The sequence below is a fragment of the Eretmochelys imbricata genome, chromosome 17 (assembly GCF_965152235.1).
Source record: "Eretmochelys imbricata isolate rEreImb1 chromosome 17, rEreImb1.hap1, whole genome shotgun sequence".
In the NCBI taxonomy this organism is placed as follows: domain Eukaryota; kingdom Metazoa; phylum Chordata; order Testudines; family Cheloniidae; genus Eretmochelys; species Eretmochelys imbricata.
Window position 1 is genome coordinate 25,325,510 of NC_135588.1, and position 17,695 is coordinate 25,343,204.

A 17,695-nucleotide genomic window follows, 5' to 3' on the forward strand; every position below is an offset into this window, starting at 1 on the left:
GGCTCTTGGAGCTTAGTTTCAGAAGAGATCAGCATCCAGTGTGCACTCACCATGCCGTGTCCTTAGAATCATAGAATATCAGGGTTGGAAGGGACCTCAGGAGGTCATCTAGTCCAACCCCCTGCTCAAAGCAGGGCCAATCCCCAGCTAAATCATTCCAGCCAGGGCTTTGTCAAGCCTGACCTTAAAAATATTTAAGGAAGGAGATTCCACCACCTCCCTAGGTAACGCATTCCAGTGCTTCACCAGCCTCCTAGTGAAAAAGTTTTTCCTAATATCTAACCTAAACCTCCCCCACTGCAACTTGAGACCATTACTCCTTGTTCTGTCTTCTGCTACCACTGAGAACAGTCTAGATCCATCCTCTTTGGAACCCCCCTTCAGGTAGTTGAAAGCAGCTATCAAATCCCCCCTCATTCTTCTCTTCTGCAAACTAAACAATCCCAGTTTCATCAGCCTCTCCTCATAAGTCATGTGTTCCAGTCCCCTAATCATTTTTGTTGCCCTCCGCTGGACGCTTTCCAATTTTTCCACATCCTTCTTGTAGTGTGGGGCCCAACACTGGACACAGTACTCCAGATGGGGCCTCGCCAATGTGGAATAGAGGGGAATGATCATGTCCCTCGATCTGCTGGCAATGCCCCTACTTATACAGCCCAAAATGCCATTAGTCTTCTTGGCAACAAGGGCACACTGCTGACTCATATCCAGCTTCTCGTCCACTGTCACCCCTAGGTCCTTTTCTGCAGAACTGCTGCCTAGCCATTCGGTCCCTAGTCTATAGCAGTGCATGGGATTCTTCTGTCCTAAGTGCAGGACTCTGCACTTGTCTTTGTTGAACCTCATCAGATTTCTTTTGGCCCAGTCCTCTAAAGGTGTCCTTCTGAACACCTGGCCCATGGTGTCTATGGTCAGTTCTGCACAGCGTCCCCAGGGCCATTGGCTGTGTTGCTGACAGAGGATGTGACAGGATCCTGCAAGAACCACATGCATCTGGAACCACTTCCTGGAGGGAGGCCAAAAAACCCCTGGGATTTCTGAGGCTCCAGCACATGGAGCTCCTGGCGGTGCACCCTTGCCGGAAGGCAGGCACACTAGCATTGCGCAGTCTCTGCTGGCTGCATGGTGGGGCTGCTCCCCGTGATTGCCCCTCCTCAGGGATGCTGCCCAGTCCTGGCACAGTGAGGCGTCTGCTTGTGAGTCCCAGGAGTGTCTCTCACAATGGCCCCTGTTATAATATAGAGTTGAGAACCCCCTTTCACTCTCCATGAACACACTAGGGAAGGGGGGGTGTCTCTCCATGTTCCATGCTGCCCCTCACCACACAACAACAAAAGACAGTGAGAAAGCAAACAGCTTATGGCTGCCTCCAGCTCTGTCTGGGCCTTTCCTGGCCCAGGGTGTGATAAGCCTGGGCCCTGGCTGAGAAAGGGCAAGTGCACTGGGGAGGAGCAATGGTCAGTGGCAGTGCGAAGCCGGTGGGCCCCGTGCAGTGGGGTTACACTCCGGGGCAGCTCCTGTGCCAATGGCACGAGTGTCACCTGCTCGCCAGAGTGCCCATCAAGGGCTGTGGAGAGGGAGGGGGGAATCAGGCAGACAGGAGTGAGGTACACAGAGGGGTATCTCTGCTATCACCAGGGAATTTGAACTTTCCCCAGAGCTACAAAGCAAACACCCTGCCAGTGCCAGGCGGGTGAGCCAATTGAGTTGCAGAATTTCCTGGGTGCTTGGCTAGTGCCAGCCGGCCAAGGTTACCCAGGCTCAGTCACTGCCAAAAGTGTTGAACTTTGACCCCTTAAAGAGACAGCAACTCACCCTTCCACAAAAGGCTTTAAAGAATCCCCTATGCCCACACTGGACATGGTGCCAGCCTCTTTCCCCATGGCACACGGAGCTCCCCTTAGAAGCATGGAGGCAAGAGGGAGATGGATTTAGAGCTTATTATCCTTATGTTGTTTCCCAACATTAATTATCATGTAATCATTTGTCAAGTTCATCAGGCTGATCTTTGCTCCCTGATTCACTCTTGAAGACGGCCTTACCCCTTCAGAAACAGCTCCTGGACGAGAGCAAGGCTGAGCTGTGGAGCGGGACTTGAAGAGATAGATGGGCCACTGGGCTGGCCACCTGAAACTCAGAAAGGAAAAGCCCAGCTCCTGATCACAGGCATGTCATGGAGGGCCAGAGGCGGCTTCCCCTTCATGGACTGGGCCTGAGATGGGAAATGGTTGGGATTCTTTTCAAGCCAGACAGTCAGTTCCCCATGGTGTCATTACCTTGCATAGAGAGTGGGTTCAACCAAACTGGGAAATGTATCTTGGTGCCTAGGAAGTGCCAGTCCCCAGAGAATAGGCACACCAATAAGGCCATAATGGAAAAGGGAAGGAACTGGAACACAGGACTCCTGGGTTCTATCCCTAGCTTTGCCATCGACTCACTGTGTAATGTAGGGCAAGTCACTTAACTTCTGTGCCTCAGTTTCCCACCTGTAAAATGGGGACCAACATACTTACAGAGATTGGGAGCTTTGGGGTGGGGGGGAATCTATGGTCAAAAAGTGCTAAGCCTGAAGATTATTCCTGAGTACAGCTCAGTGAAGGAGGATCCTGGGTGGGCACTAACTTCAGCTGTGCCCAGACCGATGCATGCACCCCTCCCACCCTGCAAAACACCCCCAACTGCACAAGCACAACAGCCACGCCACAGCGCTTTCCCAGGCTCACACAGAGAACGTTGGTGCCGACTACACAGCATGGGAGGCAGGAGCAACAGAGAGACCAGAAACAGGGTCAGGAAACAGAACGAGATCCATTGTGATAAACACGAGTGAATCCCCCAGTGCAAGGCTGTAACCAGAGGGAGAGAAATCCTGGCCTGAGAATACAGGGTGAGAGTGGAGAGTGATTAAAGGGAATGTAATCGTGACAGGCCCAGGGAAAGGGCTGGAGGCATCACGTCATAGAAGAGGTAGGGGACAGGTCGGTGGTTCTCTTGGCTCTGGTTCAACTGCCCCTGGAACATCACATTCAAATCGGGACCTCCCAAAACTAGATAGATACAGACAATTGGGAGGGAGCTCTGAGAAGAAGCAACAAAAATGGAGGGAATGCAGGAAAAGTGAAAAACTAGATCTGCAGACTCAGCTAAATGACTTCCCATGGGGTGGGGAATATGATCTAACCCTCTGTGCACACCTGACGGGGATAAATACCGGGAGTGGGGGGCAGGAATTAATCAAGTTAGGGCTCAGGGCTGGACCAAGGAGAAGTGGGATGAAATGAAGAAAGGGAACGTTTAGGCTGAATATCAGGAAAATCTTCCTTCCTGTCAGTGAGATCCAGGGGCCTGGGGGAAGCAGGAGCCCCAGGACTTGAGCCATTTAAATAAGACCAGACAAAGCACCTAGCAATGCACCAATGAGACCATCCAGCTCTTGGGTCTCCGGGAGAATGGATGAGGTGGAGCTGCACAAGACTCCTTCAGGCCCTCCTGACTGTTTTCCTGGGATAAAACAGCACTTAAATTAAACATGATGCTAACCACACATACAGCCACCCCAGCCTTGTCTGGCAGTAATGAGAATGGCTGTCAGGTCACATGATAAATCCTTGGTCTCAGAATACAGCCTTCCACAGGCCTGTTCAACAGCTGAGCCTGATCCTTCACCTGAATCCTGTGTTTGTTGCTCCTGAACCAAAGACCCCGCCAGTGCATAACAAATGGGCACCCCTTCCATTAATACCCCATTTCCCCCTGCAGAGAGCTCTCACCATGCCCAGGGCTCACATCCTGGCACCAGGGCAAACACTCCTTAAGGCGCATTGGGAGACCCAGAAAGCTAATGGTTGCCCTCCCCATGCACCCGAGAGCGCAGGTTCCATGGTGCATTTAGAACCCTGAAATACCCTGTAACTATGTCAGTAAACTGTTAATGTTCCTCATCGCGTCTCTGCCGGTGGCTCTCTGAGCTGCCTCTGCAGGTCTATCCCAGATCCTCGTCTCATCCTCTTTCCCTGCCATATCCTCCAGCTAAGATAAACATAGCCACAACCCTGCTTTGCATTGTTTCCCCTAAAACTCTCTATTCGCCATTGCCACAGCAGACACCATGCTCCCTGGTTCTCAGGCTCACAACCTTGGATTCATCTTCAAACCCCCTCCCTACGTACACACATCCTCACTGCATTTCCCTCCTTAATGTAGCAAAAATCTAGCCCTTTCTTCCTGTTCACACAGATACAACACATGTTCATGCCCTAGTTATCTTCTGCCGTGACTACCAGCTCCTCCTCCCTGGCCTCCTCAATGCTCACGTTTAGCATCCTACATAGAGAGGAAGTGTTAGGGCGCTAACCTGGGACTCAGAAGACCCATGTTGAATTCGCTGCACTGCCACAGACTTCCTGGGTGACCCTGGACAAGTTACTCAGGCCTGGTCTGCACTTAGAACTTAGTTTGCTGAAATCCACACCCTGAGTGCTGTAACTATACCGACGTAAACCCCAGAGAAGACACAGCTAGATTGATAGAAGAATCTGTCAAACTAGCTACAGTCACTTGGGGAGGTGGAGCTCCTAAAATGACGGAAAAACCCCTTCCTTGGCTGTAGTCTGTGTCTACACGACAGGGTTACAGAGGTATAGCTACAGCACTGTAGCTAGGCTGCCATAGCACCCCAGTGTATCATAGAATCATAGAATATTAGGGTTGGAAGGGACCTCAGGAGGTCATCTAGTCCAATCCCCTGCTCAAAGCAGGACCGACACCAACTAAATCACCCCAGCCAGGGCTTTGTCAAGCCAGGCCTTAAAAACCTCTAAGGATGGAGATTCCACCACCTCCCTAGGGAACCCATTCCAGTGCTTCACCACCCTCATAGTTATTCCTAATATCCAATCTAGACCTCCCGCACTGCACCGTGAGACCATTGCTTCTTGTTCTGTCATATGCCACCACTGAGAACAACCGAGCTCCATCCTCTTTGGAACCCCCCTTCAGGTAGCTGAAGGCTGCTATCACATCCCCCCTCACTCTTCTCTTCTGCACAGTTCCCTCAGCCTCTCCTTGTAAGTCATGTGCCCCAGCCCCCTAATCATTTTCGTTGCCCTCCACTGAACTCTCTCCAATTTGTCCACATCCCTTCTGTAATCGGGGGACCAAAACTGGACGCAATACTCCAGGTGTGGCCTCACCAGTGCCGAATAGAGGGGAATAATCACTGCCCTCAATCTGCTGGCAATGCTCCTACTAATGCAGCCCAATATCATAGAATATCAGGGTTGGAAGGGACTTCAGGAGGTCATCTAGTCCAACCCCCTGCTCAAAGCAGGACCAATCCCCAATTAAATCGTCCCAGCCAGGGTTTTGTCAAGCCTGACCTTAAAAACTTCTAAGGAAGGAGATTCCACCACCTCCCTAGGTAACGCATTCCAGTGTTTCACCACCCTCCTAGTGAAAAAGTTTTTCCTAATATCCAACCTAAATCTCGCCCACTGCAACTTGAGACCATTACTCCTTGTCCTGTCATCCGCTACCACTGAGAACAGTCTAGATCCATCCTCTGTGGAACCACCTTTCAGGAGGTTGAAAGCAGCTATCAAATAATATGCCGTTAGCCTTCTTGACAACAAGGGCACACTGCTGACTCATATCCAGCTTCTCGTCCACTGTAATCCCTAGGTCCTTTTCTGCAGAACTGCTGCTTAGCCAGTTGGTCCCCAGCCTGTAGCGGTGCATGGGATTCTTCTGTCCTAAGTGCAGGACTCTGCACTAGTCCTTGTTGAACCTCATCAGATTTCTTTTGGCCCAATTCTCCAATTTGTCTAGGTCACTCTGGACCCTATCCCTACCCTCCAGCATATCTACCTCTCCCACCAGCTTAGTGTCATCTGTGAACTTGCTGAGTGTGCAATGCATCCCATCATCCAGATCATTAATGAATTAATGTAGGCATGGGCTTAGTCTCTCTGCCTCCACGCCCCATCCGCTCTTCCCACCCTACTCTGTGTGTTAAAGATAGAGAGGTGCACAGAAACTATAATAATGGGGCCCATATAAGAACCTATGTATGCCAGAGCTTTCCCTCTCCCTCTACGTTGTACACATAGAGCAGTATGTTGTGTAAATATAGTTGGCCAAGCGAAGCGAGGTCTCACTCTCAATTCGATGGCATTTCTCTGTCTGAAATGTGATAACGTATGACCGCTGCATCCAATGCATTCCAACATTTCAGGGACTATTCTACGCATATAAGGGCAGAGCCCTAGTGATTGTGGTGAAAATCAGAAAACTAGAAGGGGGAATGGTGGGGACATATGGAGTCCATGGTGTCCGAGTTTCAGGGAAAGTGCACCTGTATTCCCAGATGGTGGGTGGCACAGATGTCAAATTATTTCTTCGCTTTAGGAGTGGGATGACATGGGTGTGTTTCTAAATGCTTTTGAAGTGGGGTGTGAATAGAACAAAGTGGGGCAGAAGGACATGGTCTGGTATCTGGCTCCAGATCTTAGACATTTTCACCCTTATGGATAGAGAGGACTACATAGATTATGAGCAATGTAAACAAGCTCTGTTGCAAAAGTTTAAATTGACCCCTGAAGCATACAGGAAAAGGGAACCCAGGGAGCTGAGATGATTTTATTGCCACAAGTCTGGCCATAAGGCAACACACTGCCCGGTGCTAGGGAGACCAGGGGCTAGTGGTAACCCACAGCAGGTCCAGGTAGCAGTGACCTCACCACTGATGGAACCAGCCCCAATGGTCCCAGCAGAAACCTGACGTTGTCAGACCCCAAAGGGGAATCAGCTTCCCGGTGGCAGTGGATGGGGAAAGGCCCAGTGATGGAGGGATGCTGGGGCCCAGGTAACTCTGGCTCACCAAAGGGTGCTGGCCCCTTGAGCATTATCCCCAATAGATTCCTGACCAGTCAGGGACTAGTGGGACCCCCCTTCCTTGGTGGTTCAGATACATCTGAAATGGGGTGCCAGTAAAGGGCCTAAGGATGTTGGGTTACACTCCCAACTGCTGGGAGAGGTCTTGCTGGGAAATGACGAACGGTCCTGGGCCCAGGCCACTTGTGTGGTCTCCTGGAGCCAAAAGCCAACATCTGCAGCCCTAGGGTCTGACGCTGAGCTGCATGCTGGCAGTTGAGGAGCAGCTCTGAGTGGCTGTCTGATAGTGTGAGTGTGTGGCCACGGCCATGTAGAGTCCTGCTGATACGCTGACCTGAGGGGACTGGGGACAGGCCCCAGTGACCAGGCTGAGCAGAGAACCCCAGCTCCTGGTTTGGAATTGATTGCAAGTGATTGACCCCTCACTAGAAAAACCAAGGGCTTCAACAGACTCCCTTAGCAGCCCCTGACAGGAGAGCCCTTGGAAACATTTTCTGGGTCTGCTCCTTAGAGATTGGATGCCCCCTGGGAAAGCTGAGCCATGGGGAATACGGAGACGACTGGTGGTACCAAAAAAGTACTGCCTTGGATTACTCAGCCTGGCCCGTGATATACCCTTCTCAGGGCACATACGCAGAGCACCAAGCAGTGCTTACTACACATTTCCTACTGGCCTGGGGTTTGTGAGGCAGTGCAAAAATAGTGTAAGTCCTGTAACCCCTGCCAGAGGGTGGCAAAGGGCCAGGATATGGGCAAGACTGCCCTGATCCTCCTGCCCATCATAGTGGAACCTATTCAGAGGGTCATTGTGGGGCCCCTTAGAAAAGTTACCCAGTGGGAGAAAAGGCTATTCTGGCAGTAGTAGGTTACACTACCCTCTCTCCACAAGCAGCAGCTCTATCCTCCACAGAGGCAGATAAGTTGGCTGACACTTTGCTGGCACTATTCATCTGGGCTGAATTTCTGCAGGAGGTTTTGACTGACCAGGAGGAAAACTTTATGTCTGCCCTGCATGTCAGTCTATTGGAGAAACATGGAGTTCAGCACTTCCCGTCACCTCACTATCAACTCAAGGCTAACGAGCTGCTTGAAAGACTTAACGGGCCCCTTAAAATGATGCTGAAAACTTTTGTGGATCAGCCCCCTGTTGGCTGGAATAAAAGTGACCTTACCGGCTCTTTGCCTATTGGGAGGTTCCCCAGGAATCTGTAGGATTCTCCCTTTTGAACTGCTCTGTAGGAGGAGAGTATGGGGGCCCCTGAACCTAATGAGGGAAGAGTGGGAAGGTACAGCCTCTCCCAAAGGGAGTCCTTGCTGCAGTATGTGTTGGCCTTCTGGGAGGACTCACGGAACCCCTGGGTTTTGCCCAGGAGAATCCAGCAGTGCTCAGGAGAAACAGACAGCTTGGTCTGACCACACCACATGTGTCTGGATGTATGGCACAGGGACCGAGTGCTGGTTCTCAACCCACTGTGGGGGAATAAACTCCAGACTGCCTGGGAAGGGCCCTTTAAAACCATCAAACAGCTCAATGAGGTGACCACTCCCACCTCCACCAAGGGTAGCATGGGAACATGATGAACCCCTGTTCTGACCGAGAGACTCCAGCGCTGGCCGGGTCTGAGCACTAGGAGGACAAGAGAGATGATTCCTTAAGAGATCTGGTGGCAGAAACGGGGGCCTGCCCCTCCCCTGACTCCACAGCCCTCTGTGATCACTGAACCCCACACAGGAAGCGGAGATCAGGGATGTGCTGCAGGGTTACCACCAGGTATTTTCCAGTAAGCCTGGACAGGCATTGCTTTGCTGCCCACCAGCCCCAGTTAAAAGTCCACCCTTTGGGGTTACTGGGAAAACAGAGCAGAGCCTGGAGAAGGAAATCACTGACATTCTAGAATTAGGGGTCAGACACTCCGTGGGCATCCCCCTGTGCATTGGTGCCTAAGGATGGGTCAGTCAGATACTGTGGGATTGTAGAAAGCGCGCTACTGTCATTGCTGTGGATGTGTACCCCATGCCTAGAATGGACTAGTGTCCTACCAGACCAGGTGGGAGGGGCCAATTCCTGACCACAAGGGAGCTCACCCAGGTGTCTTTGGACTCAGGTGCCAGGTTCAAATTGGCATTTGCCACCCCGACTGGGCTCTTTGAGTTCCTGGTGCTCTCTTTTGGCTTCAAGAGGACCCTGATTCCCTTCCAGCAGCTGGTGGATCAGTGACTGGATAGGCTGGGGGAGTTTTGCCTAGCGTATATCAATGATGTTTGTGTTTTCACTCAGAGCCAGAAGGGCACAAGACCCAGGTCAGGACGGTGTTTCACAGCATTCAGACAGCAGGCCTGACTGTCAAGGCAGAGGAATGCAAGGTGGGGATGATGGCAGTGGGCTGTCCTGGCCATAGAGTGGGGAGCTGCTGTCTAAAACTAGAGCCTGCCAAAGCGTAGGGGATTACAGACTGGCCCGCTCCCCAGACAGGGAAACAGGTACCATCCTTTCCTGGCATAGCAGAGTGTCACTGGAGGTTTGTCCCTCTCACTGCCTGCTCCCCTCATTGATCTGTGTAAAAATGGTCAGCCACACACAAGGGTCCAAACAGTGCCAACAGGCCTTCTGCAAAAGGAAGTGTCACCCACAAGCTCAGGGTCTAACTGGTTGCCATATCTGGGATCAGGAAGGAATTTTCCCCCAGGTCAGATTGGCAGAGACCCTGGGGGGTTTTCACCTTCCCTGCAGCCTGGGACATGGATCACTTGCAGTTTTAAATTAGTGTAAATGGTGTATTCTCTGTAACTTGAAGTCTTTAAACCATGATTTGAGGCCTTCAGTAACACAGCCAGAGGTTAGGGGTCGATGTGCAGGAGGTTAGACCAGATGATCACAATGGTCCCTCCTGGCCTTAAGGTCTATGAGTCTATGAAGGAGGCCCTGAGCACAGACTCTGTTCTAGTAAGCCCAAACTTTGACAAGCCTTTTGTGGTGTTCGCAGATGCCTCTGACACAGGGCTTGCAGCTGTGCTGATGCAAACTGGTGAAAAGGGGAGACACACCCCTTAGGCACCTGAGCAAGAAATTGCTTCCCCAAGAGAAAAATTAGATGACAGTGGAAAAATAATGTTTGGCCATGCTGTGAGCACTCAGCAAATGATGGTCCTTGCTTACCATGTTCAGTTGCTTTACCATGTTCAGTGACCACTCCCCATGCACCCAGCTACAGCAAATGAAAGGGCTAGAGGCCAAACTGCTAAAATGGAGCCTAGTGCTTCAAGATTCTCTATGGATGTGACTCATGTTAAAGGGAATGCAAATTTGGTGCTGATGCTCTGTTCAGGAAACAAGTCAATGGGTCCTCCTATAATGCTGCACCCTATAACACTCATTTCTTTAGGCAGAGGTGAGACAGACATGGCAATATGCAGGATCTGATTGTATTAAGCATACATATTATTGTGGGCTGGGGTGTCTGTAACCTCTCTAGGGTGACAAATTTAAGATCTGAGAGTTCAAAAGGCTATACTGACAATGTACCAGACCAGAATGCAGGCTTTTCATCCCAAACTTGGAAAGCATCTGCTAAACTGCAGCTTGTCAGTGCAAAGCCTCGTCCTGGGGAACAGAACAAGCTTCTCTTAAAAACTTGTTTTGATAAAAAGTGCCGACCTTGACCCAGCATTGTGTTGTTTACTGAGTCCTTTCCTGGAAGTCACAGAGCTGAACTCTGGCAGCCTCGTTAGCAGAAGATGCTACACATGTATCTAGGTGAGACCTGTGCCTGTGCTGATGGGACTTAAAGGCATTAACGAAATGCATGTGAGAGATTAGGGAAACTCTATGGAAAAGGTTAGACACAAAGGCCTGACTCTCCAGTGCATGGCCCCTTGTACTGTCCTCACACAAGTGCAAAGGAAGTATAAAATGCTACCAGATCAGACTGGGAGCCCTTTACAGCCTGTGAAAGAGTTAATATAGGCCTGAAAGGCCACTTAACCTGTCTTCCTGCGTCTGGAGGGTGGGCCAGGCCTCATTAGAAGTACAGTCCAGCTGGGACAGAGATGACTCTCCCCATAAAGAGCTGGAGAACCCAGCAGTAGGGAGGAGACCCAGAGGAGGTGAGGTAGATTGTTCTTCCGAGGTTCTCTAGGAGGCAGCCAGAAAGACAGTTGAGAAGAGCAGACAGGCAGGCTGGCTCCTTCAGGGTGAGTGGGGCCCTGTAAAGCTGTAGCTGCCTGAACCCCTGAGTGAGGGGAGGGTGTGCCAGCCCCAGGAAGGGGCATTGATTGAAGCAGAGAACTCTGTGGTCACACAGGTGGAGAGTCTAGAGCAGCAGAGGTGCTCCCACCATGAGGTGACTGACAGCTGAGCGGAAGGTTTGATTTTGGTCAGGCTTTGGAGCCCCAGCAGGGGCAGGTGTCTGTAATGTGCTCTGGTGGGAGCACCAGGTTATTCCTGCCCTGGAGTCGGTATAGGAAGGTGGGAGAAACAGAGGCAAAAAGTGCTGCAATGCCACATCCAGCCAGGAGGGGTGTGTGTCGGGCAGTAAATTTGCCCCCCCGTACATATACACTCAAGGTGTAGGGCAACAGTGAATTGGACCCGATGAGTCTGGGCTCAGTTGCCCCCAGACGGTTGGCTGTCTCATTCACACCGGCATGTGCATTGAAGAATCATGTGGATTAAGCTCTCTTCTCTGACTGGGGGCTAGCTGAGCAGTGTAGTAGTGAGAGCAAGTTGCTCACCAGGAGGCTTGGTGCCCAGGCCCACTTGAACTAGCCCACACAGAGAGTGTTGTGAACAAGAGTGCCATACCACTCCATAGCAACTAGGAGAAATAGCCAGGGCACCAGTAGGAAAGAGGAGCAGACCATGTGTTCTAAAAACAAAGGGACCAACACAAAGGATGAGGGAAGGGGACTGTGTCTTGGCAACAGGAGCAAATACTCAGTGGGTCTGTAGCTGGGGTTTCTGCAAGTGCAATTGCCTGGGTGCAGTTCTCAACCCCTATGAAGGGAAACAGGATTTAGGACAGTTGTGTAAACAGAAAATCACACCAGAAATCACAAAGTCTGCATCACCAGTTTCTCTTTTAATAAGAAACTGACCCATTGCAAAGCCACAGAATCTGCTACCACTCTGCTGGGGGCTATGAGATCAGATTAGTACCAAACGAGCACATGGCAGCCTTAACATGCAAAGGTTTCTCCCTGCCAATTTCAACCTCGGTATGTTCAGTTGCAGGGCTCTTCTGCAAGAAAAACAAGGCGGCTGCTGGAGCTATTTTCTAATGGGAAAAGTGACTGTGGGGTGAACCATGGCCAAAAGCACCTGTACTAGTTGCGTTTTGGATACAGATCCCCATAGACAATAGAGGTGCTTGATGCCTAAGACTGGGCCGTAGGCCAGGCTTACACAGAGTTTGCCTGGGTAGAGCTATTGTGGCTAGGGGTGTGATTTTTTTTTTAATTACATTACCAAAATAGTTATAGCAGTCCATCTGCCGGTGTGGCTGCAGGTATGCCCGTGTAAGGGTGCTGTGCATTGGTACAGGTCTTCCTGGGGAGACTAAGCGGAATTAGCCATACTGCTATAAGCACAGCAGTATCAATGTGTCTGCACTAAGGGGTTGTACCACTTTAACTCTAGGGGTGTAAGTAAAGCAATGAAGGTTGTGTGTAGACGAGGTGAGAGATGCACAGACAAGTGTGGGGAGAAGAAGAGGACATGCTGTGAATGGTCACTAATGTGGGTTACAGAAGCATCTGGGCTTGATAGGAGAACAGGAGTTGATTCTAGTCTCCTCCTGTAACCAGAGAGGAAAGCTGATCTCTGGGGTGGGAAAGGGTAGGAGTAAATAGGTGTGTCAGGTGTTTGCTTTTATCATCTTTGTTCTCTAATGTTTTGTTCCAGTTGCTAAGTAAAAATAATTCAAGAGACCGGTGGTCAGTGTCACTGATCGCAGGTGTCCAAAACGCAGTGGGACCTGCAGGGTAGTAATGGTTGGTGAACACCGGGTAAGGTACTTGTGTCCCGGTCTAAGAGCGGAAGAATTGCAAGATTCTGCCAAGCTGTAGCAACCCCTGCCGTGTAGTATATGGGCCCTGAGACAGGTAGGGGCAGGAGTCCTAAGATGTGAGGTGTGTGCACTATTAGGGACAGAGGCATAACTAGCCCTGGAAAGGTGACAATACTGGCTTCCCACTCTGCTTCTCAGATGCAGACAACTGGCTCCTCCTCAAAATGATCCAAACACAAACAACCCCCCTGGGTCAGAGACCAGGCCTGGAAGTGCAGAGGGACTATAAACGGGGTTAGAATGGGAGATGGGCTAAAGCCTGAATAAGGCAAATGCAAAACAAGACCCAATTCTCCTCTGTCCCACTAGCCAGTGTGGGAAAGGGAGCAAGCCTGTTTGGTGTGGGTTTGTGGGGTGTCCAGCTGGCTGAGGGCAGAGAAGGGGAGGGGGAAAAAAAGACAGTAGAAACACTAGGGCTTTCTTTCCCCTGCCCCATGCTCAGACTCCAGCTGAGCTAGCGGGAGCCTCGGAGCCCAGTGTGAACGCTGGCTGAGTTCAGTGCTGTGCAGAGTGCAAGGCTGAAGCTTACGGCTCCAACCCAGAGCCGCCAGGGCTCCATTCAGCCTCCTGCCCCAGGCACAGCTGAGGGCAGCCCTGAAATCTGCTGTACCCGGCTTTCCACGGGTCCCTATGGAACTAGTGGCAGCCAGGCTGTAGTTGCCACAGCCATACCCTTTTCTACCTCTGGAACGCTCCTCACTCACCTAGAATCTGCCCTAAGCCCAGGAGCCCTGTGGGGAGGTCCAGAGCTAGCAGAACCTGCTCTGCACTGGGCAGGGTGACCCTACTGCCCCTGGGGCATTCCCCAAGGGTCTGTGCGGCTGCTTTACAGGCATTAAGGAGCTGCAAAGGGCTGCAGGGTGACAGGGAATCTGGGCAGCCAAATGGGGCTTCCTGGGCCTTTGCTGTATCCTCTCTTTTGGTTAAGAGGGAGAAGGTCGGTGGGGGAAAATTCCTAAGCAGACTCCTTAGTCTGTCCCTCCTCCTCCACATCCCACGTATCCTGGGCCAGGAGGCTTATTCTGGGGGAGTGGGATCACTGATCCCAGGGGAGAGGGAAGCCAGGGGTCCCAGGCAAAAGGATCCTCAGACTTACCTGTAGGCCAGGCTCATGCACTCAAAGAGCCGGGTGAGGGTCAGGTCGATGGTGCGGGGATCAGCTGGCTCTGACTCAGTACCATGGTGGCGTCGGCGGGGCACCGAGTCGCTGTGTGGCGAGGAGACCATGAAGTGGCCGCTGTGGATGACCTGTGAGTGGGACAGGGAGCCTGAGCCTGGCCCAGCACTGCCCGAGCCCAGACCCTCTGAGTCTGAATCAGAGTCAGAGTCAGGGCCTGACCCAACCTGCGGGTCCGGGAATGGTCCATGCAGCCCCACCTGTGTTCCAGCCATTGTGCCCAGTGTTGGTGGCAAGTAGCCGCCTGCAAGTAAACCTGTCTGAGTACCTAGACAGCCCACATCACAGCAGCCCCACACATGCCAATTAGCATAATGTGTGCTCACCACACCCCCTGGTCAGCCTGTTGCTTCCACACCCTTTCTGTTGCTTGATCTGTCTCCTCTAAGACTCCCTGCTAAGCTTGCAGTTCCCCTGCTGTCTCCCAGTGAGTCCTATTTATAGGGTGTAACCCCACCCCTGCCTCAGCGCTCAGCCTAGCTTCTTTACCCCAGCCATGCGCTTGGGTGGGGCTAGGGGTGGGCACAGGAGTTGAGCAGGGAGTTAACTCCTTATCTGCTGTATCTTGGGAAAAGGTGGGGCCTCTGGGTCACACTAGATTTTATTTCCTTAACAAGCTGCCTAAATTTAAAGGAGAAGCTGCTCCAGCTTCCTCCTGTTCCCAACCCCCCCTAGCTGGGAAGCCAGAGAAAGGACTCACAAGCAGCAGGTCCTCACCCTGCTGCTAGAGAGCTCAGTCAGCTTTGTTTACCTTGGCTCAGTGGCCGCTCTGCCTGCGTGTGGAAGAAAAATACATGGTATTTACCTAGCGCCTCTGTACTAATGTATCCCCCAACACTTCCCGGGGAACAAATACAGATTAAGGGACAAAAACAGAGGAGATTATAGCAACCAGGGTCCAGCTCAGCACAAAGCAGGGAACAATTCACTGAGCCATGCCCCAGGGCCCTGGAAACAGGGTGAGAACCTGCTTTAAATTGGCTTCTCCAGGGTCTTCCTCTGAGCCAAGGAGAGGGCAGGGGCAAAGATACAGACAGGGTCTCCCTGGGGACCTCTGAGGAGGCAAGGACTCAGAGAAAGATCAGTAGACCTAGTCCATTCAGGGCCTGAAAAGTTAAAACAAAAAAGTCTTTGAAAATCTCCCCCTAAGATGGATCCTACCTGCTTCTGGCTTTCAGCGGGAATCAGGCAGCTGGCTCCATGGGTGCCGTTGAGAATCTCCCCCTTAGACCCAGGAGGTGTCTACAGGGCAGCCAATGAAGGTAGCAGTGGGCAGGCAGGACCCTCTGCCCAAGTCTCCATGCTCTGTGTTGGCTGTGGATGATAGTCTGCATAGGGGGAAGTCTAAAGGGGGTGCGGTGCTGTAGCCAGACCTCAACTGAATAATTAATATTAATGAGAAGAATTGCCCTAGCACCACAGAGCTGCCAACAGAAAAACAGCTAACAGGAGTTTGGAGGAGTGTAGAGAGAGGGAGTGGGAGAGGTTTTCCTTCCAGGTTCAGCATCACATGCGATATCAAAATGGCCAGCAATGGAACAGATCCCTATGGAACAGAATTCTATGAGATGTTAAGAGTAACAAGAAGGGTTTATTCAGGTATGTTAGCAACAAGAAAGTAGTCAAGGAAAGCGTGGGCCCCTCACTGAATGAGGGAGGCAACCTAGTGCCAGAGGATGTGGAAAAAGCTAATGTACTCAATGCTTTTTTGCCTCTGTCTTCACGAAGCTCAGCTCCCAGACTACTGCACTGGGCAGCACAGCACTGGGAGGAGGGGACCAGCCCTCTGTGGAGAAAGAAGTGGTTCAGGACTATTTAGAAAAGCTGGACGAGCACAAGCCCATGGGGCCAGATGCGTTGCATCCGAGAGTGCTAAAGGAGTTGGCGGCTGTGATTGCAGAGCCATTGGCCATTATCTTTGAAAACTCATGGCGATCGGGGGAAGTCCCAGACGACTGGAAAAAGGCTAATTTAGTGCCAATCTTTAAGAAAGGGAAGGAGGATGATCCTGGGAACTACAGGCCAGTCAGCCTCACCTCAGTCCCTGGAAAAAATCATGGAGCAGGTCCTCAAGGAATCAATTCTGAAGCACTTACATGAGAGGAAAGTGATCAGGAACAGTCAGCATGGATTCACCAAGGGAAGGTCATGCCTGACTAATTGCCTTCTATGACGAGATAACTGGCTCTGTGGATGTGGGGAAAACAGTGGACGTGTTGTTCCTTGACTTTAGCAAAGCTCTTGGTACGGTCTCCCACAGTATTCTTGCCAGCAAATTATAGTCCATTCATCCAGCCCATACTACTCTAAGGTGGATAGAAAGCTGGCTAGATCATCGGGCTCAACGGGTAGTGATCAATGGCTCCATGTCTAGTTGGCAGCTGGTATCAAGTTGGAGTGCCCCAAGTGTTGGTCCTCGGGCTGGTTTTGTTCAATATCTTCATTAATACCTTCATCTGGAGGATGGCATGGACTGCACCCTCAGCAAGTTTGCAGATGAAACTAAACTGGGAGGACAGGTAGATATGCTGGAGGGTAGGATACAGAGGGCCCTAGACAAATTAGAGGATTGGGCCAAAAGAAATCTGAGGTTCAACAAGGACAAGTGCAGAGTTCTGCATTTAGGAAGGAAGAATCCCATGCACCGCTACAGACTAGGGACCAAATGGCTAGGCAGCAGTTCTGCAGAAGAGGACCTAGGGGCTACAGTGGATGAGAAGCTCGATAGGAGTCAACAATTTGCCCTTGTTGTCAAGAAGGCCAATGGCATTTTGGGATGTATAAGTAGGGGCATTGCAAGCAGATTGAGGGACGTGATCATTCCCCTCTATTCCACATTGGTGAGGCCTCATCTGGAGTACTGTGTCCAGTGTTGGGCCCAACACTACAAGGAGGATGTGGAAAAATTGGAAAGCATCCAGCAGAGGACAACAAAACTGTTTAGGGGACTGGAACACATGACATATGAGGAGAGGCTGAGGGAACTGGGATTGTTTAGTCTGCAGAAGAGAAGAATGAGGGGGGATTTGATAGCTGCTTTCAACTTCCTGAAAGGGGGTTCCAAAGAGGATGGATCTAGACTGTTCTCAGTGGTAGCAGATGACAAAACAAGGAGTAATGGTCTCAAGTTGCAGTGGGGGAGGTTTAGGTTGTATATTAGGAAAAACTTTTTCACTGGGAGGGTGGTGAAACACTGGAATGCGTTACCTAGGGAGGTGGTAGAATCTCCTTCCTTAGAAGTTTTTAAGGTTAGGTTTGACAGAGCCCTGGCTGGGATGATTTAGCTGGGGATTGGTCCTGCTTTGAGCATAGGGCTGGACTAGATGGCCTCCTGAGGTCCCTTCCAACCCTGATATTCTATGATTCTCTGTGCCTGCCATGCTTTGTCTCCTGTGCATGAAATGCAAGTTGGTGGCTGTCAAGGTTCCTCCCCCACTCTGAACTCTAGGGTACAGATGTGGGGACCTGCATGAAAAACCTCCTAAGCTTATCTTTACCAGCTTAGATCAAAACTTCCCCAAGGTACAAAATATTCCACCCATTCTCCTTGGATTGGCCACTA

General features: G+C 51.2%; 1 protein-coding gene across 1 annotated transcript in view; it reads right to left on the reverse strand.

The window, feature by feature from the left end:
- Positions 1–14,348, reverse strand: part of MLXIPL (MLX interacting protein like) — a 57,133-nt gene extending 42,785 nt beyond the window's left edge. The window contains exon 1 of the mRNA XM_077836638.1: positions 14,053–14,348. Within this exon, the coding sequence (XP_077692764.1) occupies positions 14,053–14,348 (296 nt within the window). The remainder of the gene's footprint in view (positions 1–14,052) is intronic.
- Between the last annotated feature and the right edge of the window lie 3,347 nt (positions 14,349–17,695).